The 25,530-nt window shown below is 40.9% G+C and overlaps 1 protein-coding gene across 1 annotated transcript in view; it reads right to left on the reverse strand.

Annotated features, from left to right (window-relative positions):
- Window positions 1-282: 282 nt before the first annotated feature.
- Window positions 283-25,530, reverse strand: part of dner (delta/notch-like EGF repeat containing) — a 31,248-nt gene continuing 6,000 nt past the window's right edge. Inside the window, exons 2-13 of the mRNA XM_061782010.1 lie at window positions 14,558-14,896; window positions 14,375-14,469; window positions 13,133-13,296; window positions 11,856-12,004; window positions 11,140-11,293; window positions 10,360-10,473; window positions 7,206-7,439; window positions 3,958-4,080; window positions 3,770-3,883; window positions 3,229-3,360; window positions 2,882-3,128; window positions 283-1,291 (exon numbers count right to left, since the gene is read on the reverse strand). Of these exons, the coding sequence (XP_061637994.1) occupies window positions 1,180-1,291; window positions 2,882-3,128; window positions 3,229-3,360; window positions 3,770-3,883; window positions 3,958-4,080; window positions 7,206-7,439; window positions 10,360-10,473; window positions 11,140-11,293; window positions 11,856-12,004; window positions 13,133-13,296; window positions 14,375-14,469; window positions 14,558-14,896 (1,977 nt within the window). The 3' untranslated portion in view covers window positions 283-1,179. The remainder of the gene's footprint in view (window positions 1,292-2,881; window positions 3,129-3,228; window positions 3,361-3,769; window positions 3,884-3,957; window positions 4,081-7,205; window positions 7,440-10,359; window positions 10,474-11,139; window positions 11,294-11,855; window positions 12,005-13,132; window positions 13,297-14,374; window positions 14,470-14,557; window positions 14,897-25,530) is intronic.

The following is a 25,530-nucleotide window of genomic DNA, read 5'->3' on the forward strand; positions in this document are numbered from 1 at the left end:
TGAGGTCGCTGAGGCCGTTCCCATTACTAACGCTCCATAAAAGGTCTTTCCCACAACCAACTGTTGTGTCTGGTGTGCATGACCTTGGGAAATAGAAGATGTAGACATTCACGTCAACATTCAAAGTTGTTATCTGACTAATTTCATATTCACATTAACCAGTAGCCTTGTCCTCATATATGCAAAAGTAAACCATGAAGTTCATTTACAAAAAGCTTCAGTGAATGTCAAAACTCTTCTTCTTTTTTGGGGTGTGTGTGACAGGTGACTCAAGACATCAGGTTTGACGAATATGGTTCACTTTTAATCTTTACATAATTTAACGTAGGTAATATAAGTAACATGTTTAATCCACATCTACAAGTCGTTGCAGCAAAGAAGCATTCTGTACGATCGATACTTGGTGGGAGTTAGTGTTCCATAACAGGAACAGGTACACTGAAAAAAAAAACTGTGCTCTTACAATCATACCAACCGTCTACCCTACAGTTCACAAAAGTACACACAAGCAGGACGGTAGGGTCACAGTACTCTAGCAAATGCACATTCTCGACAATTAATACACTGATGAGAAACTTGCATGTAAAGAACAAAGACAATAGGTATTTTAAAAGAAACAAAAATCTCCCTTAAATCGTGTGTGACTAATATTCTTACACATGTAGGCCTATGTATTTGTCTACCAACCACGAAAGAATAATTGGCACAATCTTTACAGAGTAGTACATCTGCAGGGGGAAATAGCAACCAACGAAAGGGATGGACATCAAATCTAATAACCATGCACGAAGTAAGGCAACCTACCGCAGAATTGACTTTAGATATAAAAATATTCAGCATATGCAGTGACATCTATTTTCTGCACTGATCTGGCTGACTGTTGTCAGGTTTGCAGGCCCTGACAGCAGACAGATAGTTGTGAGCAGGCATCACTATTTTGTACTAGAGGTTATTGGCACTCTTGGCCCTCATCAGTATACTGTGCCAGTGCTGCGCTTATGCTACAATAAAACCTTAGCATGAACATTAACAGGAAAATAGATGTATCAAATTCCATAGTTGTTCTTTTTAAATTACAGATCATATATTTTGGGATCTTTTTTTACCTCACATTTTACATTCAGACTGACTTTTCCCGATATAAGCCTGTGTGTACGTGTACGTGGGCGCAACGATGTTTTACAAATCCTTCGTTTTAATGAGGGTGACCAAAGGTTTGTCATCAGGACTGTAGTCTTCATAGCTGATAGGAGTGGCATCATACATGGCAGGCCGAGACTTCTTGCCAAATCTGGAAGAAGAAAAAGAAGAAGAAGAAAAAAAAAAAATCAATATTATATATTATATCATCACAGGCAGTGTTGCCATGGAGACCATCTTCAGTTTGTTCTGGGATTGAGGCAATATGGTAACAAAAGGTTGTGCAAACTCACAGTGAGCTTGGAGTTTGACCATGTATAACCAATACATTTTTGTGCAAGACTTCAGTTTTGTGAGCAGTGTGTTTTATTTTTTGGGGTTTTTTTGGGGGGTGGGGGGGGGGGGGGTGCCAAAAAGCTTTTGTGATTCCACCACAGAAGGATACCAGTCATGGTAAACAGATAAACTGTGAAATCCTTAAACTGAAATGGAACTTATTGAGATACAAAGCCATACACACACACACACCCGTATAGTTGACAATAAATTTAAATAATAAAATGGCAACAGGGCGGCACGGTGGCCGACTAGTTAGAGCGTCAGCCTCACAATTCTGAGGACGCCTGTGTGGAGTTTGCATGTTCTCCCCGTGCCTGCGTGGGTTTTCTCCGGGCAGTCCGGTTTCCTCCCACATCCCAAAAAACATGCATTAATTGGAGACTCTAAATTGCCCGTAGGCATGACTGTGAGTGCGAATGGTTGTTTGTTTCTATGTGCCCTGCGATTGGCTGGCAACCAGTTCAGGGTGTACCCCGCCTCCTGCCCGATGACAGCTGGGATAGGCTCCAGCACGCCCGCGACCCTAGTGAGGAGAAGCGGCTCAGAAAATGGATGGATGGATGGAAAATGGCAACAGGGGAGCATGGTGGATAGTGGTTAGCATGTCTGCCTCACGTTGCTGAGGTTCAGGGTTCAAATCGCGGCTATGGACTTCTCGTCTCCGAGATGGTCCGACTTCCACATTCCAAAAGCATGCATGTTAGCTAAAAGGGAGAGTTTGCAATTAAAATGTTTACTTTTTGTCATAACTGTCAGTCTTTATTTCTTGGTTAATCGGGTAAGGGAATTGAGAACAGTTTCTCATTTACAACACTGACCTGGAGGAAATTTTAAGGTTCAGGGTTTTGCCCAAGGACACTTCGGCAGCAGACAGTCAGAGCCGGGATTCAAACCACCGACCCTTCAGTCACCAGATGACCCGCTCTACGAACTAGGCCATGGCCGCCCTGTGCAATTGACCTGACAGTTGTACATTCGTAAAATGATCTGAATATTATTATTGTTTTTGGCCCCATCTTCCTCTAATATGATTTTTAAGGAGGCACCGCGCCCGAAGAAAAAAAACAACCAATCCGTGACCAGCGAGGTGTCACTCCCGCCAGTCATCAGCACACCCCCACCGCCTCTTGCTGACCTAGCACTTCGGGCTTCAGGAGCTTTGTTGAAACTATGTCGGAATATCCACCTCTGTTAAAAATAAATAAATAAATAAAAATTAAAAAAGATAATCCCTCGTTTGCCAACAACTGGTTCATAAAACTATCAAATAGAAGCAGGGCAAGGGACCTCAGGCAGCTGAGAATTCAGAAGCTTTGTTGTTCATTGATTGTACATTCCATTCATCAATTGCACCACACTTTTCCAATTCAGTCGCTAAAGTGCCTAAAGCGCAAAGACTGGCCTGGCGTGGCGGATGGAGGCGATGGCGTTGCTGAACTCGCTGTCGATGCTGCGGCAGTTGTAAAACTCCTGGTAGGCGTGTCGCGACGAGCCCTGGTACTCGATGCGGCTGATGCGACAGATGCCCACGATGAGGATGATGAGCATGAGGACGAAGGCCACACACAACGCTCCAATGATGATGTAAAGGGAGTGGCGGGGCATGTTGGTCAGAGTTTCCTCCGAGTGCGGCGGCTTCCATTGCAGGTCTGGAAAACACACACACACGTTTAACGTGTCTGTTTTTTTTATTTTTTATTTACATAATACTTGATTTTTTTTTTTTTATTTGGGGACAGGCTGACTTACGGATCTCACAGCCAGGCCCCACCCACCCAGGGTGGCAGTGACAGGTGTAGCCGTGTGATTGGTCAATACAAGTGCCCCCGTGATGACAAGGGTTGCTCTCACACTCGTTGATGTCGACCTCACACCGCTCCCCTGGATGGATTGAAAGTTGCTGTTTTCATATTTCTATTTTCTTATCAAGGAAAGTCATTTTGTATTAATTGTCTCTTTGAAGTAAACACATAAGAAAGGTACACACATACCGACAATTGGACCAAACTTGAGCATTCCTCTTTTTACTGGGTGCTTAGGAACATTATTTAGGACTTTTTACTTTTATCCCATTATATTTATTGACCGTATTTAACCATCACTATGGCACTGACATCTTTGCTCAGAGCTTAAAAAGCATTTCGTCTTGGGCTCAACTAAAGAAAATGTTATCAATCAATTACATAAAAATCAATCTATCAATATTTCAAACATTCATACAAAATACTAATTTGTAGGGTTTTGTTTTACCCACAATTTCTAGCTAATACCAATCAGTAGCAGTACTCACCCATGTATCCAGGTGGGCAGGTGCAGGAAGCATTCAGTCCTGCACTCTCGCAGTGACCTCCATTGAGGCAGTGCATCTTCAGACACGGGTCCTTGTAGATTTCACAGTGTCTACCTTCACAAACACACGAATAAAGAATTAGTTTGACGCTTTTCGTGGAATAAAATCAATAATGTGTAATGGCATACCTTCAAACTGTGGCGTGCAGACACACTCGTAGGCATTGATGAGGTCCCGGCAGGTGGCATAATTCTGGCAGGGCGCAGACAGACACTCATTGTACTCCTCCTCACAGTACAAGCCGTGGTAGCCTTTATAGGACACAAATAAAAAACAACACTCTGGCTTAAATTTGGGCTCTTAAGTTCTAAAAATAGCCTTCCCCAAACAGTTCCCATAAAGTTAGAAGCATCCGATTGTCTAAAATGAAGCAATACACATTATTTTAATCCGTTTCCAATTAGTGGACACTGCCCCTGAAGGTTTGTGCAATCCTCTCCGGGTGGTGACGAATATATTTTTGGGGAAGGGGCTGAATTAATGAGGAACCCAGTTAGGGCCTCTTGAGCCATCTTTGTACTTCCTGCCAGTGAAATGTCAATTGTCTTTTGAAGACTTTGTACAACCCCAATTCCAATGAAGTTGGGACGTTGTGTTAAACAAATAAAAACAGAATAGAATGATTTTCAAATCATGTTCAACCTATATTTAATTGAACACACTACAAAGACAACATATTTAATGTTCAAACTTATAAACTTAATTGTTTTTAGCAAATAATCATTAACTTGAAATTTTATGGCTTCAACAAGTTCCAATAAAGCTGGGACAGTGGCAAAAAAGACTGAGGAATTTGACGAATGCTCATCAAACACCTGTTTGGAACATCCCACTGGTGAACAGGTTAATTGGGAACAGCTGGTTGCCATGATTGGGTATAAAAGGAGCTCCCTGAATTCTCATTCACAAGCAAAGATGGGGCGAGGTTCACCTCTTTGTGAACAAGTGCGTGAGAAAATAGTCGAACAGTTTAAGGACAATGTTCCTCAATGTACAATTGCAAGGAATTTAGGGATTTCATCATCTACGGTCCATAATATCATCAAAAGGTTCAGAGAATCTGGAGAAATCAAGGCCGAAAACCAACATTGAATGCCCGTGACCTTCGATCCCTCAGGCGGCACTGCATCAAAAACGGACATCAATGTCTAAAGGATATCACCACATGGGCTCAGGAACACTTCAGAAAACCAATGTCAGTAAATACAGTTCGGCGCTACATCCGTAAGTGCAACTTGAAACTCTACTATGCAAAGCAAAAGCCATTTATCAACAACACCCAGAAACGCCGCCGGCCTCTCTGGGCCCGAGCTCATCTAAGATGGAGTGATGCAAAGTGGAAAAGTGTTCTGTGGTCCGACGAGTCCACATTTCAAATTATTTTTGGAAATTGTGGACGCCGTGTCCTCCGGGCCAAAGAGGAAAAGAACCATCCGGACTGTTATGGACGCAAAGTTCAAAAGCCAGCATCTGTGATGGTATAGGGCTGTGTTAGTACCAATGGCATAGGTAACTTACACATCTGTGAAGGCACCATTAATGCTGAAAGGTACATACGGGTTTTGGAGAAACATATGCTGCCATCCAAGCAACGTCTTTTTCATGGACGCCCCTGCTTATTTCAGCAAGACAATGCCAAACCCCATTCTGCACGTGTTACAACATCGTGGCTTCGTAGTAAAAGAGTGCGGGTACTACACTGGCCTGCCTCCAGTCCAGACCTGTCTCCCATTGAAAATGTGTGGCGCATTATGAAGCGTAAAATACGACAACAGAGACCCCGAACTGTTGAACAGCTGAAGCTGTACATCGAGCAAGAATGGGAAAGAATTCCACCTACAAAGCTTCAACAATTAGTGTCCTCCGTTCCCAAATGTTTATTGAATGTTGTTAAAAGAAAAGGTGATGTAACACAGTGGTAAACATGACCCTGTCCCAGCTTTTTTGTTGCAGCCATAAAATTCTATGATTATTTGCTAAAAACAATCAAGTTGATCAGTTTGAACATTAAATATCTTGTCTTTGTAGTGTATTCAATTAAATATAGGTTGAACATGATTTGCAAGTCATTGTATTCTGTTTTTATTTATGTTTAACACAACGTCCCGACTTCATTGGAATTGGGGTTGTACTTTCAGAGGGGAAGCTTGGGGGCTGCATGTCATTGATTACCTGATGGATTACAGGAAAGTCGAGGATGGATAACTTCCACATAGCTGGTCCACATTAGCAACATCGCAACCATAGATACAATCCGGAAAGCATGTACCTCAGACGTGTGTGTGTCTGCGTGTATGCGTGTGTGCGCGTGCGTGGGTGTGTTTGTTGCCATGCTTGTGTGTTCCCCGTGATATCGGGCATGCTAATTTGGAATCACCAGTTTTACCCATCATAGTAGACTAGCATTTGATTGCACGGTCACAATTCTACTCAACCAGCAAATAGACCCGCACAATGAATTACCACACATGCACAGGCGCACACACACACATACACACATGCACAAACACACGCGCATACACACACACACGCGTCTTTGGAAGGCCGCTTCACCCAGACAACAGAGAAATGAGGTGAGGTAAACGGCTGGAAGATAAAGAAGGTCAAAAGAACAACAAGGTAAAATATGAAGGACTAAGTTGAAGAATTTGAACAATTACATATAGGCCGTGTTGCGAGTAACCCTGCATACCTCAACTCCCTGGTAAAGCCATTGTTTGAGTGGGGGGTACTTATCACATCACTCAAGTCATACTCGAGTCGTCGATTTTAGAACTTGCGACTTGCTTGGCTTAAACTTGTGAAAGAATCGACTTGACTTTGACTTGGTAGTCATGAAAAAATTTTTTAAAAAAATTCAGAATTTTCAAGATTACTAAGCATTTGTTTTTGACAGAAATGTTATTTTTTTGTGTGGCGTCCGCAAACCTGGCAACTCACCAATGTGCTATGAGGCGAAGTGCAGAGGTAACCTCATGAAGAAAGAAGATTCTTACGTTGGGATTTAAGGTTTTGTTTTGTTTTTTATAAAAATGGGGGAGGGGGGGGGGGCAAAAACACAGAATGGGAACATGCAAGGTTTGCAACTCGCAAATAAGAGACACAAATACATCTACTGTAACCTCATCAGTCACTAGTCGTCACGACGAAACTCAAAAAGACAGCTAAGGTACATTACCTTCACAGTGTAGCTAACCGATACCTGGTCAAACAGGAACTAAGCTTCATGTTGGTTATACATTTAATTGAGAAGACAATCATTCCAAAATACTTGCATGGTAGGTTGATTGTGAGCTGAGATGGTAATTGACAGTTGCCAAAAAGAAGCTACTACGAAAGGCCATCCAGTGCATGTGACACTGAGAGTGCATCTCACCTGGGATGCAAAGACACCTGTAGCTATTGCCCGCGCTGCGACATACTCCGTGGGCACACGGGTTCAAAGCGCAGAAATCCACCAACTGGGCGCACGCGGGGCCGGTGAAACCCGATGTGCAGCTGCAGCCGAAGCCCAGAGGGCTGGGACCCTGAGAGTAGCACGTTCCGTTGTTGTGGCAAGGCCGAGAAGCACACGGATCCACCTGCTGCTCACATGTGGCCCCCTGATATCCTGCAGGAAAGGGTTTAGGGAGATAGCAGGTTCCAAAGAGGAACAGGAGGCAAAATTGCAGCTTTTTCTTTTTTTTACTATAAATAATTATGTGACAACTTGCATCAAGAACTGAAAATATGTACATTATCATACACATACAAAGCAAACTTTTATTGATAAGGTTTACATTTAAACAGTCCCATAGCAAACATTTGCAGTCACATTTTAGCTGTTTTTCTACAGCCTTTATGTTTATTGATTTGTTTTGCTAGCTCAATGAACCACTTTGGTGCATACCTAATATTAATGGCCTTAATTGGGTTTTTCCAGATAATGTAATGTAATTATATTGTCAATATACAATCATATGATAATATAATTTTACAATACGATATTTTTTTTTAATCAATGACCAAAACAATGGCAAGAGAAATTTGCAGGATCCAAAAGAAGCGTCCTATTTTCGGTCAGTCAAGCCCCATCCTTCTCCTTTTGTCTATGCTCTGTCAACCTCACAATTCATAACCCAGCTTCTCATTTTCTTATTTCTATACGACTACCAACACACAGCCCACACGCACACACACAGAAGCTGTTGAATAAAGTGCTTCAATCCCTTGTGTTCCTCCTTCTGCCGTCTTTGTTCCAAGTGAGCTATTTTCTCACCACTTTGAGATGAACTTCCTTTGACAGTACTCAATCTGTAGGTTGCATAGCTGAAAAAGGCGTAGCATGCGCTCCTTGTGATAAGAGCACAGAATATTGTGTGTCTTCCTGCTGCTGGCAGCCGAACCGACCTATATTCAATGAAATTAACAGATTAAATATAGCTGGCCCGTTCACTCCCCCGCCCGACTGGTTCTGACTGGAGGCATCATCATCATCATCATCATAGTGACACACATTTGGTCTTTTGTCCATGTAAGTATTGGTACGATGGAAGGAAGTAGCACTAAGCGGGCCCAAAAAAAATGGCATGTAAATTTGACACACCACAGAGAAGAGTAATGCTAACAAGCCTGCCAAATTTGAATGAATAGCTAATTATATAAAATCAGGTTTTAAAACTTTGAAATATAAGGGCCACCTCTCAGCTCTCAGATGCTGTGAGCGTGTCGAATGGAGGCGCCAAAAGGAATCAAACATACTGAGGGGGTGATAGCTTATACGATATAAAATCACGTTAGGAGCCTTAACTTCAAAATTGAATGGTTATTGTGGACTGTAACCATAAACATAAGCACACAAGTCAACTTACCCTCGTTGTTGGTGACGTAATGTCACAGCCGAACATGGCCCCTGACGACAGCGGGACAGTAGGAGGAAGCCCGGGTAGTTTGACTGTCGGCACTGCCCCATTCGCTAGTATCAAGTTACCCAAGAAGCCATGTTGTCGCTGGTGAAAGTTTACAAAACTACCCGTCGTAAAATGAGCACTGCAGAGTCGCGATGACTTGTGTGTTTGTGAAGGTAGACTTGCCTCTCTCGACTTGGGACTTGAGGGCAAAGACTTGAGACTTAACTTGTGATTTGCAAAGCGATGACTTGGTCCCACCTCTGGCTGTGAGATTTTTATCATTTAAAATACGTGCCTTGGCTCAATAACGGGTGGGAAACACTGCTTTACAGTTATCCAACTGAAGGAAAAAAAAATCTAATAACAATTTGAGTGAACTCATCTAACTAAAATAAAATAAGGATTTAGTGATGTGTTGGTTAGTTTTGGTTTATATGCTGAATTTCTCTGCATGAAAGAGGTGCAGCCTTGTTTCTCAGAGCATCGCATGAATTAATCAGAACCCAAACCGACCCAAAACAACTTATGGTTGGAATGAAACACTTTGAAATGGTCAACTCCGCTGTCTTATTACGTATTTGAATGTGTGCGTCTCATTATCGAGTTGAGCATTAATCACATCACAGTGTGTTCTTCAGAAGAGCTGTTTCGGCAGAAGTTTTGCGGTCACAGATTTCCTCAGAGAGCCTGATGCAGGTCGTTGAGGGTATGGATTCTAATTAGGATGGAGGAAGGAGGTTTAAATGAAGTATCTCAGTGGCACAGTTATGCAGCACATACTTGCTGGAACAGCGGAGCATCTTTAAGAAAAAAATCATCAGTCCAAATTGGAGGTTTTCCCCTCCCTTGCAATTAAAGTCAGTAAAAGCTGTCTCTGAAAGATTATCCTGAGCAATGATGCTGTGGTGTGGCGCGTGTTAGGATGTTTGTCCCCCCCTGACCTGCTAAGAAAACAGTCGTGGTCGACAATCGTAAATTTGTGTTGAGTGTGTTTATGTCTCAGTCATTCATCACAATAAAGATGACAAGTAGCTACCACACAAGCTAACAATTGCCTGGAGTTCAGCTTCTACTATATTTCTTCAACAACAACAACAACAACAACTACTACTACTACAACTACTACTACTACTACTACTACTACTACTACTACTACCACTACTACCACTACTACTACTACTACTACTACTACTACTACTACTACTACTACTACTACTACTACTACTACTACTACTACTACTACTACTACTGTTCTTCTTCTTCTTTGTACTTCCTGGCAGTTTGGATGCCTTGTGGCACTATGCTGCCCTTCACAGGCGAGTCGTGGTACCACACACAGAGATAATTTTTTTTGTTTTTTTGTTTTTTTCTTCCCCTCATCACGTGCATGGTCACTCACATTTAAAAAAGAGTTTAAAAATCCGTATGCATATACCCTGCTTTAGGTACCTTGTAGGCTTTTCAACAGTAGTCAGAATGCAGAGTAGTATCTTTCCAACAACAAGTTACAATTGCATTTTTTCACCGCAGGACTCAAAACTGTGACCGTGAAGTTCCAAACGCCAAGTTCTTTCACCCCATTGTTTTGGCTCACATAACGTGTCAAAAACACAAATTTTTGCATGCAACAGTGCAGGTTACCTTCAGGACAGAAGCAATGAGGCCCGGCCAAGCTGCTGGAGCAGGTGGCTCCATTCTCACAGGGCTCAGAGAGGCAGTGGTTTACCAGTAATTGGCAGCGTTCCCCTTCGTAACCTAATAGACATACAGTCTGCTCAGCAATTGACTATAAGCCTTGAAAAGATACTTGTCGAAGTAGCTCAAAACGAATCAACACTTCCTGATTTATGAGATTTAGTTATTAGCATGATGCTGACATTGATACAAAACATATGACAACAATGAGAAAAGAAATCATCAATGTTATTTTAGGTCAGTGTAGATGGAATCCAAAAGTTTTGAGATGAGTTTGACAAATCAGTTAAATACCAAGAGCTGGTATTGCTGCTAAAAATTACGGTGTAGTGTTAACAAAGCCAGCTACTCATATTTAAAAGAGGTACTAATAGCTAAGTTTGCATGGTGAATTATTGAAATTGATGCGTTTGCATGACACTAAGGTTTCTAATACTGCCATTACAGTGGATATAATGTTTGGCACTCATTAAATTAAATGGGGAATTTTGATTCTGCCCATTTGAGTAATAAATAGAAGCATTATGCACTTGTAAAAGGAATGTATACCGTATATATGATATACTGGAATGATAAGCTCAATGCTTCAGCAAAGCGCGCTGTTCTTTTAGTCCTTGGTTTAGTCAATTTGTCATATAATACAGGTACCGTCTCTTTTGACTATGGACATTTCTCACTATGCTAAACATCAGCCTAAAAGGAACACACGCACACACGCGCGCACACCTGCTTGACAGGTACAAGTGAAGTTGTGTCCTTCGCCTCCCTGCCGAACATCAGCGCAGGTGGCATTGTTACGACAAGGGCGGTGGTGACAGGCATCAAATTCCTCACAGAAGATTCCGGTGTAGCCGTCATCACACTCGCAAAAGAAGGTGCTCTGTAAACATGGAACACATTTGAGAAAATGGAATGAATTCATTCTAAAATAATTTCTGATGTACTGTAACTGCTGCTGTAACGGCATCCATGCAAATCGCTTTCACGGCAATTTTTTTCATCCAAGCATTTTCTCTAATGCTTGCCCATATTCGAACTGCAGGCAACTGCAGCCGATCCCGGCTGACTTTGGCCGAGAAGCGTGGTGCACCCTGGACTGGTCACTAGCCAATTGCAGGGCACATTTTGACAATCAACAATTCACACTCACATTCACAGAGATGGACAATTTACATTCTTCCATGAACCAACCATGCACGTTTTTGGAATGTGGGAGGAAGCCGGAGAACCGGGGGAAAACGCACGCAAAGCATGGGGAGTACACGCAAACTTCACATAGGGACGCCTGAGCCGAGATTCAAACACAGAGCCTCTTGAATGTGAGGCCGACGTGCTCGCTACTACTCCACCCCGCTGCCGGCGATAAAATAAAACAACGATACAATAAAACAATACATTTTAAAGACAGTCTAAATCTTAACATTATATTTCGCATGTCTTACCTCAGAGGGCTGTGTGACACATTTGCCTTTACCCGAGCACTGGGGGTCACTAAAGCTGCTGCCGGGCTCCACGCAGCTGCTAGCTTTCACTGTCAGGTTGAGACGAAGGGTGACCTCTGGTGCTGTGGGGGCACCCACCTGGATCACACCTACCATGGAGAAATACTGTCGTTACATACTACATCAGATGTGTTGAAGCTTTCTTAATAAAACAAAAGGTGTGAGGATAAGCGGTAAAGAAAATGGATGGATGGATGAATAATATCAAAGTGGCCCTGCATCCTTTCAATTTTTTTCAACATGACCCTCAGTGGGAATAGTTTGGACACCCCTAATGTACAGTATATACAAAAACTCCTGCATAACTAGTTGTCTCTATACGACCGAAATAGAGTGTCTACCTTATCTCTTTCAGAGCATTTAAGTTGAGAACATGTCTTACAGTATCTTCAATCACAACTGACAGCTACTCAGGCACTTGGATAAAAATAGCCCCTTAGTGAATATCAGTGTCGTTTTTTACAGCCAATCAGCTGTGAGAACACCAATGATGGAACGAATACGACGCGAACTTCGACCAATTAGAGCGTAGTTGCGCTCTGCTTCCGATTTAATGATTGCCAATCCAGATTACAGCGTCTAAAGTGTACAGTCACAGCAGCTCACTCTCGCAGACAAATGGAAATACAATGACAAGAGACGGAAATGCAATGTCATTGCGGCTCCCTCTTTGCTGACTTTGCACATTTTTCTCCACTCGACGTGCTTGCGTGTGAGGTTGAGTACAGTCACGCCTCGATGATGCACGTTTGAATTGATATTAAACCATTCGTTTGGTCATTTGCGCATGCCTCCTCCATCCAGCTATGTGGCTGCAGATGTGTCCTCTAACTTGACCTTCAATCTTCCCCTCCCTTTCTTAATTAAGCATGTCCATTTAATCCCATGTTATCTGTCAGGCAAAACCAAGGCTGTGCTGTCACAATGATCAGACATGAAGGTCAGCAGACAGGCTGTCTTGTGGAACAACATCAGGTACTCTCTGTAGAACACAGAGAGGTCAGCTAATCTTTCACTAGAATAGTGCACAGGTTTTTTTGCCTTGCTGCAGTGTTACATATTATCTTGTGCCACTCATATGAATGCTGGTTAAGACAATTCATTAGCTATTTTGGGTCAGATTGTTGTTGAACATTGTATATGTCACCCATTTCTACTACATGTAAATCATCAATGCCTTTTCTCTTTTTTAAGTTGAAGTGATAGGAGCATCTTACTGAGGAAGTAGTTTTGTCCCAGAGGCAACGCGTGGTCAGGCACCACCAGCCCATTGGAGGACTGCATGAACCACATCTCCGAGCCATTCACAAAGGAAGAACGCAGGAAGCCTTCTTCATTCACACGCCACAGCGCTGGAGCTCCACCAGCGTTCACCACCAGCCTGTTGGAGCAGGTTTTTGTTTGTTTATTTTAAACAAATATTGACATTGTGATTTAGCATGTGATTTTTCCGGAGGAAGTGTTTTATCTTCAGCATTATGACCTAAACACAAGAAATAAATTATTCTACAATATTGGATATGGCCAACAAATAAACATCTCTTTCCTCACCAAGATGTGAGTTTTGTGACTTTTAAGTTGAAGATAAACATTAATATTCTAAATTCTAAAATCAATATTCTATTCTAAAGCAAAGAAGTGAACTCAAGCGTGTGTTGTCCGGTTGCCTTCATTTGTTAGGAGCAGATCGGACTGACATCTTACCGCTACTAATACAAAGTAAACTGTCACAATGACACGCCATTACACACACGATCCATGAACCTGAAAGTCCAAATCTTTGCAATCAGTCATACAATCATACAATCGGTTTCTATTGGAACAAGTCCTGCAAAACCCACAGCAACTAAAAACTTGAAATAACTAATTAGAGCAAAGTATATGTGAATAACACAGAATCTAATTGAATATACAGTGTACAGTGAAGAGTTTAGCTCTAACCTTCACCCCCCCCCCCCCCAAAAAAAAGAGTCAATTCATCTAACAGGAATTGCACTGAACCGCATTGGACAAAAACAAAGCAGTCTCAGCTGATTAACTTTTACTTCATAGCTCCCCATCTCCAACCATGAACTGGCTCACTATCTGTAATGAGAGGCAACCTCAAGGACATCTCCTTGACTCTTCCGCATAATTTATTGAACTTACAGGGATGTAATACTGTTTCTGAGCGTGCATGCTGAAAAGATGGGATACTGCTGCACGAGTAAATACAGTGGAACCTCCAAGGTCGACGTTTTCAGTAAGAGGTCGTTCCGGGCGCAAAGTGTCACCTCATAAAATCTTTAATAAGTGTATAGGAAATATCCAGACTGTCATACATATACAGAGAATGTAACCACTGTAAATTGTAGTATACTGACGTACCTGACGAACACATTATGAGGTACAGGGGGGTCATATAAAGTACAAATTAGGATACAAGGACGAGCTGAAAAGCTACTTGAAGTCACTCTTACTTCACAGCCGTTTCCTCTGGCACCTCCAGAGATAAAGTCAGTGTTGCTGACAGCTCACACAGCTCTGGGCTCACACAGTGCAGACCCTCGGTCACCTAAATCACAAACGCGACCAGATAATGATGTGTTTATAGACCCTAAAGTTAAGGACAACCTAGTAATTGTCCGTGCAATTTGTCTCACCCTGTCCGCCTCCCACGGCACGATCAGAAGCCGCTGACCAGTTTTGGGTTGCCATGGCAGCAAGGTGGGGGTTGCCGGTGTCGTGCCGGCGGACACGCTGCTTGTTTGTGGTGGCTGCGTGGCGGCTGATGTTGTGGAGGTTACGGGGGTGGCCAGTTCAGGAGCGGATGGTGAGACAGCTTCCCATTCAGCCGCACCCAGTGCGATTTGATTGCACCTCGGGCCCTCGTAGCCTTCGCTACATTCGCAGGTGTAAGCCGGCCCCCCCCCTTCTTCTCCGTTGCGCAGGCTGCAGTTTCCATGGAGACAGGGACTGCTGGAACACGGGTCTGTGAAAAACTGAAATGAGGGGGAATAAATAGAATTGTTGGTGAGAGGCAGAACAAAAACATCATCTTCAGCTTCCATCACTTTGCCTACCGAGCTGTACATTGGGTCAGTATTTCCAATAAAAGTTGAAATAGTATATTTTTATATTTATATAGTAGGTTGACTGGAAAAGTGTTCCCTAAAAACAGCAAAGAACAAGAGTGCTGTCACGGTTCATTATGCTCCCCGATGTTATAAAGCTGCTACAAAACAACAGACAGCAAGAAAAGACAAAACAGAGCAAAACTGAAAAAAAAAATCATAAAGCTACTGATTGTATTCTACTCATTTTGTATACTCTCTGATTTGCGTTTTCTTACTATCACCTCATTGCACTGGCAAGTGCATACTAACCATGGCGTGCATCATTTACTTTGAGATTCACACAAATTTGATTGATGTGAATAAACCAGTCCGTGACTCTGAAGTCCGAACAGCATATAAATGAACTACAAATATGCTGCGTCTTTTAAACCCAGCATTCCATATAATATGTTGGGTGACCACTGGTGTTATTCGCTGACTCCCATCAATTTGTGATTTTTTTTTCTTCTTTTCCTTTTAATCTCACTTGATTTCAATGTTTAATGGTGTTCCAACAGATGATAACAATTGTGGCTACTGGCACAATCAGGTCATTCGGATTTCTCAAGCTTATCTACGTCACTGGTGAAGAGCTCTGCCTTCCCTTTCCGTTCCCGAGTCAGCGCGCTCTCACGAGTTGGTCTTCTACACGGAGGCAACCAATCAGAGGAAAGGGGGTGTGGCCTTAGCCAAATATGGACAAAGTGGATACAAAACTAGGTCAAACAGAGGTAGCTGTCAGAGGGGCCTTTTCTGGACACTCGTATGACAAAACCAAGGTTTTTTTTTAAAATTAAATTGACAACTATAATAAACATTTTTCAATATTTATTTCTATTTTTCATGTGTGTGTGTGTGGTGTGGATTTAAAAACGCTACTTAGATTTCACCGCATGTGGTGTGATTAGGATCAGATAGAAAGAGATGTGAACGTAACCTTGTTATCCATTTTGAGGAACGTTCAAAACACATTGAGTGTGAATTAGAAAAACAGATTTTCCCCCCCGCAAACGATATATGAAAACTTTCATGTACGTCTTATAATGAATTTATCACAACACCATATACAAAGGGAGTGAATGTATAATTGTGTTTATACATGTGTAGTGTTTACATACAATGCCGCTGCCTATTCATGTTGCTTTTGTTCAAACATATTTAGTATCCTATAGAATAATATTCTCTTCAGAAATTGTTAGTCATACATACCTGTCTTTCAACTGCTGTTAATGTTGCCTTTATGTTTTTATTTTCATTTGCTTTATATACAGTCAAGACTATTTATTTATACATGCATAGTTTTTGTTTTTTGCTAAATACTTTACAATGATGCCGACTATTTCTCCTACTACTCACATTCACTTCTAGAAACATAGCATCTATTTATCCATGTACTGTATAATATTTTCTAGTTGAGTTGAGTGCCACATACTCTGCTGCTACTTCTTCTGCTCAGCCTTATCGACTGGTGCTGTAAATATGTCATATTTTTGTGTGCGTGTGTGTGTGTTTAATACTCTTTTGTGTTGATACTGTCCTCCAAAACCAAAATTTCAAAATACAGGTTTGTTCTATTCTATTCCCAAACACACTGCAAATATAATAAAAATGTTTTGGTCTACATATGAACCATAAGTAACTGTACTAAAACTAAATTGTTTAATGATTTTTTTTTTTATTGATATTTACTGAAGTTTGAATTAACCTACGGCAACTGTAACTTTAAAAAGTTATATTATCATCTGCCGAAAATGTCATTTAAAATATAAAATGTTGTCACACAATTTAAGAAAAAAAAAAATGTGTGCGGCCAACACGACCATGACGGAGCACCATGTAATACTTCAATAATAAGATATATTCTCAGATTAATGAGCCACACTTCCGAGGTGTGCTGCCTGAGGCCAACCAACAAAGGTTGAAATGTGCACACTGAACTAATGCGTTCAATTTATTGTTTCGTGTTGTCTGCTCGGTCATTGTTTCAAATATCTGATATTACAAAATGCGTTTTCCTTTTCTGCTGTTTTTGGTGTGACTGTAACAAAAAAAGTGAAACTGATTTCTGTCCCTGATAGTTAGCTTATCCCAATTATAAAATACATAGTTGTTTGTTTTTGTTTTTTTTTTTTGCTTTTCTTAATAGTCGACTTATCCCTAATATGTTTCCAACTGTGTCATTAATGTAGCATGGGTCCAATTCTTACTCAGTGATAGACTTTACGCCGATTTTATTGGCCTTATCGGCCGATAATTAGCATTTTATGCTGATCGGCTGATCTGCTTTAATGTCATAATTCGCCGATCCTCCGCAAAAGACGTTTAAAAAGCGTCGCCATCGTGCACAGTATATTTGAAACCAAAAGATAGTTTATTTTTAGCCTTGTCGCATGTCTTTTGACGTAGTCTTGTAAATATCTGACGGCCAGTAAAGTTATTTATAAAAAAAATATTTAAAAAACTTTGGCGGTGTGGAATAGACAACACGTCTGAGACAGACTACAAGACAAATTTGCTCTTTCACGCTTGAGCTATGACAGACTACTGCAATAAAACCTTGTATTCCGGTGCCACCGCATCCCGTTTTTTATGATCAGTGGGCTTTATCTTGTCAACTCAAATGCGACCGGATACACTCATTACCGTGGCGCGCCGACTGTATTATAAAAACAACACGAGAGGACGTTCGTTTAAGGCTCGCTTGAGGTATGTCCACGTACTTTTAATACGATACGGATCGCAAGCAGGCAACAGAACGTTATGTAGCCTAGCGAGCTACTGCTGGCACGAACGGTTGTACGTAAACATGGCGCCGTTCTGTCGAATCATGCGCTAAAGTTTCGGTGTAATTTAATAACAGTAAGTTAGCCCCCATTATTTCTGTCACGCTGTAATGTTGGTTTGACCTGACTGATTAGAATACACGATCTGACTAGAGCAGTGATTTCCAACCTTTATGGAGCCAAGGAACATATTTTACAATTGAAAAATCTCACGGCACACCAACGAACAAAAATGTCGCAAAAAGCGGATACATTAATTGCTGTATTTACTTCCTGCCATCTAATAGAAGACCATTCATTTGTTCTGTCTGTCACTATGCCTCATTGGCATAAATAGAGGAACAAAGATACATTATTTATTGTAAATAAACGCAGCGCTTCATTTAACCACGTTCGCAGCCATTCACAGAATTAGCGTGACTCGTTTGAGCTGGAGGTGATTCAAGGGCAGGGGCATCATTTGCTGACCTCATCGTGCAGCTAAATGCATCGAAACCAATTGGAAGGGCTGCTCCTTCTTGTAGCGTCAAATATTTTAAGACATGCAAGGTCAAGGGGGAGGTATAGTATACAAGTTAGGTGCAGTATTTTATTTGGACAAAGAGTTTTTATGATTTGCTTCTCACACACACCACAACAATGGAAATCTGAAGGTGGCCTTTAACTGTTGTTCTTTCGACATCTCCATTATTCCGATCAAGTTACCACAGTTACAGACCGAGTGGGAACCATTAGCCCGCCGCACAACACGCAGTGTGTTGTTATGCTGCCCTCACCCCATCTGTGTCTAGAAATATTTACCAGAGTTCACCAACACAATCTAACGAGACCCAATTACAAAGGCAGTCATGCTCCATATTGATTGACACTGTCAAAGAGGTATTCATTTATAAATGTTCCTCCCATGTTGGGAAAAAAACATTCATTGTTAGGTCCATTAAAGACTAAATTGTCCAGTGTAAATGTTAGAGTGAATGGTTGTTTATACGCGCTTTGACCGATCCAGGGTGTAGTCTAGGCTCCAGTTTACCAATGACCTTGACAAGAACAAGCACTATAGAAAATGTCCGCATGTATGCATGGATGGATGGATAAAGAATATTTGTCATTGATCTTAACATTATGAAAATGCTTCATTTCATATCCTTGACGATTTGTAGGAAATGTAGAGCGCTATGAAAGTAGAACACTGGATTTGCCTGCATTGAGAAAGAGTAGAAATCATTCTGGACGTTAATTCTTATTTTATTCATATATTGTTTTGGTCTATCTGTGTCCTACGTGTAATTAACTGGCAACTGGTCCAGCCTCTCAATAAAAGTCAGCTGGGATAGGCGCAAGCCAGATGAGGATAAGTGGTATGGAATTTAAATTAGTACAAGCTTTTTAAGAATGCGGTTTTTAAAAAATTATTTCATCAAAACAAGAACATGATCCTTAATTATAATAATAATAATAATGTATAATATAGATTTGTATAATGTCGTTAAAGGGACCCAATAAGGCTTAATTATCAATACATGAAAAGATTGTCGACAACAGCTAGTTTCGAATTCTACTCCTAATAATTTGCTTTATTTAATTTAAGAACTAGGTGATTACAACTAATGCGCTGCAATTACATAATCAATCAGTGAGGCATTTGTTAGATTATGTTAATTCAACTTTCATATTGCCAGTAGTAATTTACATCCGAAATGCACACTGCATTATGAGTTTCCTGTAATTCAGCTCGAACAAAATATTTAATTCATAACAGCGTCAAAATCATTCTCGGAAATAATCCCTCAATGTTGTCATTTGTGCTCTTATGAGGTTTAAGCCCTGAATGTGAAGCGCTGAAACCGTAGTGAGAACCAATGCAAGCATACACGGAAGCATGATCTTTGCCACACTCATCAAGGAAAACAAAAGAAAAGTTTTGTTTCTCATAATATATTCAAATAGAATCAAATGTTTTGGGGCCGTAGTTAAGTCAAATAAGCAAAAAAATAAATAAAACAGTTCATTCACTGCCATTGACGCCTGTTGGATTTAAAAGAAAAATCCATGTTAACATGGAGGACTGGCAGTAAATGAGATATAAGTGATATTCGTCTCTGTCAATGAGGGAACTGCGAAGTTAACTTTTTAAAGAGAAAATAGAGTTCTCTTCTTTTTTTTCATCAGTATTCTGCGGTAGTGTGATATATTGTTTTGAAGGTTTACAATTCAGGCAATATTCTGACAGTATTTCAGGCCCACATTCATCATAAAATGATTTATTACGTCTGTCAGTTAGAAAACCGGGCAGCAATAAACGCGTTGTGATGCAGTGCCATCCCTTTTGTCCACACACACACGCGCACACACATACAAAAATTCATCACTCAATTTACACCGTTTCTATCTCAGTCAAGAGTTGGTGACTGATTTCAAATATTTATAGAGGCTGAATGCACATTATTAAAAGTGTTAGGCAGTATATTGGACCGTCGTCTTCCAATACAAAGAAAATCAAACAATGAAGAAGATTTGCCGATGTCTCGCGTGAAATCACGGTTTGAAGTCCAAATCTTGTCGGACCTTTGACCAGATTTTTCCACACAATTACGGTTGAAATTGTAGCAATTTGGTGGAGTTTGATTTTGTAGGGTCCGGTGTATTAAGTTCAATTCTACAACAAACGACAGACATTTTGAATTGAAATCAGTCACTAATCTGCTTCCTATCATCTGTGATTAAAACAGTACTTCTCATCCATACGGTTTTGTGCTTGGCGGAGGTGATAGTGTCTCACACTTCTTTTGTTTCCCCCAATGCCGAGTGGCAGAAAAAGCAGCAAACCTGCAAAATAGACAAAAGTTCAGCAAATAATTTGCTATATTTTGTTATTCCACAGCACAGAAGGCAAAGACGCCACATGTGCTACTGGTACTTGGCATGTTAAAATGGCGCAGAATAGAACAATTCGTGCTTCTTCTAACTGCACATTATTTACTGCGGCCAAGTGCGCCAATAAACAGCTTTGCTATGTGACCCTTAAATATGGCTTCCTTTGGCAGGAGACGTGACTGCAAAAGCTTCAAATATCCAACTGTTTTAACTGTTTTAACAAGTTATTACATGTTTTAAATCCAAGAGACCATAACATAGACAGTTGGCTCCCATAACGACTCCCATGCAGAAAATGAATCCAACAATAAATACACAGTCATCCTTTTCTAAAACGTTCCTCCTTAATCTGCCACCATCTGCTTTATATTCATCGTCATTTTGGTACCATACAGTAACCCAGTGCAATGCTTGTGTTCTGCCCGGACAGAAAAGAGTGTTTTTGTCTGCAAGCCTTTAATGTTTGTGTCTATTTAAAGAATCTTTTGCACTTCAAAGCATCCATCGTCCCTTCCCTTGCTAACTCCTTCGCCTTCTGGCCCAGTGGCTTCAAGGAGTAACTCCTTTTTAAAAAAAAAAAAACATCTGCTTCCATAGAGCTCACATAAACATGCCGGAGCACCTTGATGGGTTTCAAGCTTGCCTTGAAGCATGAGTAAATGGTAATGAGGTTCAGCGATAACAGGAACGAACATGCTTGAGAAGTTGTTTCTTGTCTTTTCAACTTTGCTTAGTGTTTTCATGTCTTTGGATGCGTCATTCATAATTTAGCACACAGGCAGCGGACGCTTAAAAGTGCTCCAGCAAGGTCCCTGAGCTGTCGTCGAACAAACGAGCAATAAACAGGACAACTACTAGCAAATTAACATGGGAACATTGATGGGAGATGATGAGGGGTGGAAGGATGCAAAGAGCATACTAAGTGATAGGAGAGTGATTGATGTGTTGCGCGCGAGCCTCTACTCATACCCGCTAAGTCACACATGTAAAAACTCAAGGCCCGGGGGCCAGATCTGGCCCACTGCGTCATTTTATGTGAAAGCAAAATCACGTGCATCGGTAATCCTGAGAAGAGATATTACAACCATTTTTTTGTGACCAATCCTCCTTTTAAAACAAATTGAATAGAAGTTGAACAATCGATTTATTAGCTTCTGATTTCAAAACTAGTTATCCATCCATTTGTTGTGTATTTGTAATTATATGAGACGATTATGTATACAATTACACTGGACCCCCATATAGTCGCAGTTTGGCACCCGAGGAGTCACCCATCTGTGGATTTTTTTTTCAATTATTTTTTCTTGGAGTGGATGCAGATAAATAACATGGTGCCACATCTCCCATATGCAGCCTCATCTATCTACATGATGCGTCTATGTTCTGTACAGTGAGGACACTCAGTGGCTGCGCTTTTTCTTGACTAACTGGGACTGGAATAGCGCCTCTGTTGCTGTGGAGATAAGAAGCCTGGCATACTTTTGCTAAGTGCTACAAAGACGTACGCATGAAACACGACAGCTTTTACTATCTTCACACTGCATTAACGTCCGACCATCCATTTTCTATAGCACTGCAGTCTGTCAGCTGACATTGGGCGAGAGGCGGGGCACACCCCGAATTGGTCGCAAGCCAATCACAGGCTGTGGTCAGTGGTCAGGGCCAGCCAGATTGTTTCTGCTGGTCTAAACACTATCAATAGCACTAAGTGACATTTACATACTAAAATTCTATTATTTCCAATAATTATTATTGTAACACTACATTATGAAGTCATACCGACGTAGCACCTGTGGCTAATGCTTAATATTACTAGCGATGCTATTTTCGTGAAGCTTGGGAAGATTGCGTGTATGTTTTTTGTCTGTGACTTTATCACAAATAAGCACCAGGGATGGGACAATGCTCAGTGTTCGGTACACTCTGCACAGAGAAATAAGCCCTTACGACTTCAAAAAAGCAACTCAGAGATGCGGATAAAACGTCATGCTAAATTTCTGTTCTAACCAGTCAAGAATTTGGGATGAAAAAATACTAAAGGATGTTCTGTCAAGAGGAGAAGAGAAACTCAAACTGGCTCCAGCTGACCCTCTTGAGGACAAGCAGTATAGAAAATGGATGGATGGATTATTTGTGGGAGAATTAAAAAGCGGACATTTACAGTGTGAGACAGACTCAGATGTCACTCGCAACAGACGACTGAAAATCCTCATGGAGAGACAAGGTGACACTAGCCGCTGATGTGACGCAATGCATGCTGGCTTAAGGAGGAAAAAGTGTTTTGGAGCAAAATCAAAGATGTTTCGTATATTTTTTGCTTTATGGCATGCATTGAGATTAGAAACAATCGTTCACCGGCTAAAAATGGGTCTGATGACGCTCCTGCTGCCACTTTGAGTTAGTCTCAGGCGCACACTGGGGAGAGTGGAACATCCTGCTCAACCTTTGTCGGGCAAAACGTTATAAAAACCATCTCCTCTCTTAATAGCTGCTCATTAAGCAGTCAGGCAATCACAGCCATTCCTTCATTCTGAATGAATGAAGGAATATTTCTGAGGAAACTGGAATCATAAAAAGAAGCAGACTTGCTGACGAGCCCGTGTGGAAAACATGGACATATCCTTTGTTTTTCTCCAGCACAAGGTGACATGCTAAGACACTTTCTGTTTAGTGTTATGTATTCCCCACATGTTGATCTTTTGGCTCAGAGCTGGTCATCAGTCTGTTGCCATGGAGATCTTGGAAGGAGAACAGGGGCATGCTGCGTCTAATTGGGCCTCATAATGTAAGGGTCCACTGGACGTGTACCATGACTCTCATGCAGCAGCTTGGTGCCATGAAGAGGTGCAAAATGTTCAATTAAAGGTCGACGCTGAGTTTGTGTTTGTGACTCGACCACACAATGTGTGCCCGGGATGCGCAAGCACAGTTGTGTGTGGTTGGTGTGAAATTAAATCAAATAAATGAGAAAGAACTTTGGAATTTTCTGTAAGCACTTAACTACCAAGTTGCAACTGAATTTGGGTGTTAGGCAAGCTTGTCTCTGCTATTTTGAAGAATAAGGCTGGCGTCGGGCGCAATGCTTGCATTTTCAAAACCATCACTTTTCAGGAAACCAAATAAACAGCATGTTTGGTGAGACATTAACTTTGCATTGTGAAAGAGAGGAAGCCAATAACACTTTAGACTGGTCAATAATTTGTGAAAATAACAGACCCACGTGAGGACACACAAATTACTAGTAAAGATATTTTTTTTAAATATATAAAACTGACTAAGTTCAGACTGAGGATTGTTATCTAAAAAAAACTTAATTACATGTGCAAGCAGTGGTTAAGTAACATTTTAAGGCATACAAGTGTAAAAGTTACCAAAACTACCACTGTTGATTACAAAATATAAAAACGACAATCTTGATTGTCGAAGGCGGAGTGCAACGACTGCTCAGGAAGCAGATGCTTTTATTTTTGGCATTTTTTTTTCCTTTTAACATTTTTTTATTCTCATGAGTTAAGTTTTATTGGATTGCTGGTGTGACTTACCATCAGAGGTTACCACAGGAATAGATAGATAGATAGATAGATAGATAGATAGATAGATAGATAGATAGATAGATAGATAGATAGATAGATAGATAGATAGATAGATAGATAGATAGATAGATAGATAGATAGATAGATAGATAGATAGATAGATAGATAGATAGATAGATAGATAGATAGATAGATAGATAGATAGATAGATCCTATGTCTGACCTGAGGTCTTGTAAGGTACACTAAGGTCTCTCTCCTGTCTTCCAAGTGTCGCTTACGTTGCTTTTTACCAAAACCTCATACTGGATCTCTGCACTTTCTGATAAGTATATTTCCAACCCAACCCCCAACAGACTTCTTCCCACGTAAGCGCAGATGTTAAAACGAGCTAATCGCTGTGTCTCCAGCAGCGCCTGCAGCTGAAGACAACTCGTCGCTTGCCTCTCCGCCGGAGCTGCTCTGTTGGTCCTAAAGGGATTTGATGGATTTAGCTGGCATTTATTCTCTGCAGCCGAGAGATATGAGGGAGACAAAGCAGTGCACCACCATCCCATAGTGTGCTGGCCTGTCTCTCACTTGGCTTCATTAAAGTAATATACTGTAAGATCGACTTTACAGACAAGCGGTGAATCTGAAAACAAGCCCACTGGAGACATCGGCTACTGAGAAACCATTTCTTTTTTTAAACAGCTCTGTCTTTATCCAATGGAATGATGAAAAATTCCAAATACCACATGAAACTTGCAAGAATCTGCAAAAAAAGCTAGAGATGAAAAGGAATTTTCACAACAAAAACATCTCAAAACACACTTTCTAATCCACAAATTTGGAGTATGTTGACAGTAGCAAAAACAAGACATGTTGATATCAGGTCATTGCTGCAAGCGAAGACTATTGTATCTTTCTATAGCACTACACAAATAATGATATACTTACAATACCAATAGAAGGAAAACAAATACAATAACAAAAACTGTTTACCTTGAAACATGCAGGTTAATTTATTATTATTATTTGCTTGAAGGTGTATAAAATGTGTAGTGCCTTCGTGTGTACTTTTTTTGTCTTTCAGGTGTTAGTGGTGTAACAAATTGATTGGTAAACTGCATATTTAACATTATGGCTTCCTTCATCCAGGATGCAAGGGGACAACCTGCTTCCTTCACAATGAGTGAAGCAGATAAAACGTGCAGATGTATAAATATGGCATATTTATGGCAAAATTGGATTGTGGGGCCCTCTTTTGTTTTGCCAAAAATATTAATTGATTACTCATACACCTACTATAAACTCATTGTGCAGGCGTGGCAGTGTTATTCACATATTATC

The sequence above is a fragment of the Phyllopteryx taeniolatus genome, chromosome 8, assembly GCF_024500385.1.
Source record: "Phyllopteryx taeniolatus isolate TA_2022b chromosome 8, UOR_Ptae_1.2, whole genome shotgun sequence".
Taxonomy (NCBI): Eukaryota; Metazoa; Chordata; class Actinopteri; order Syngnathiformes; family Syngnathidae; genus Phyllopteryx; species Phyllopteryx taeniolatus.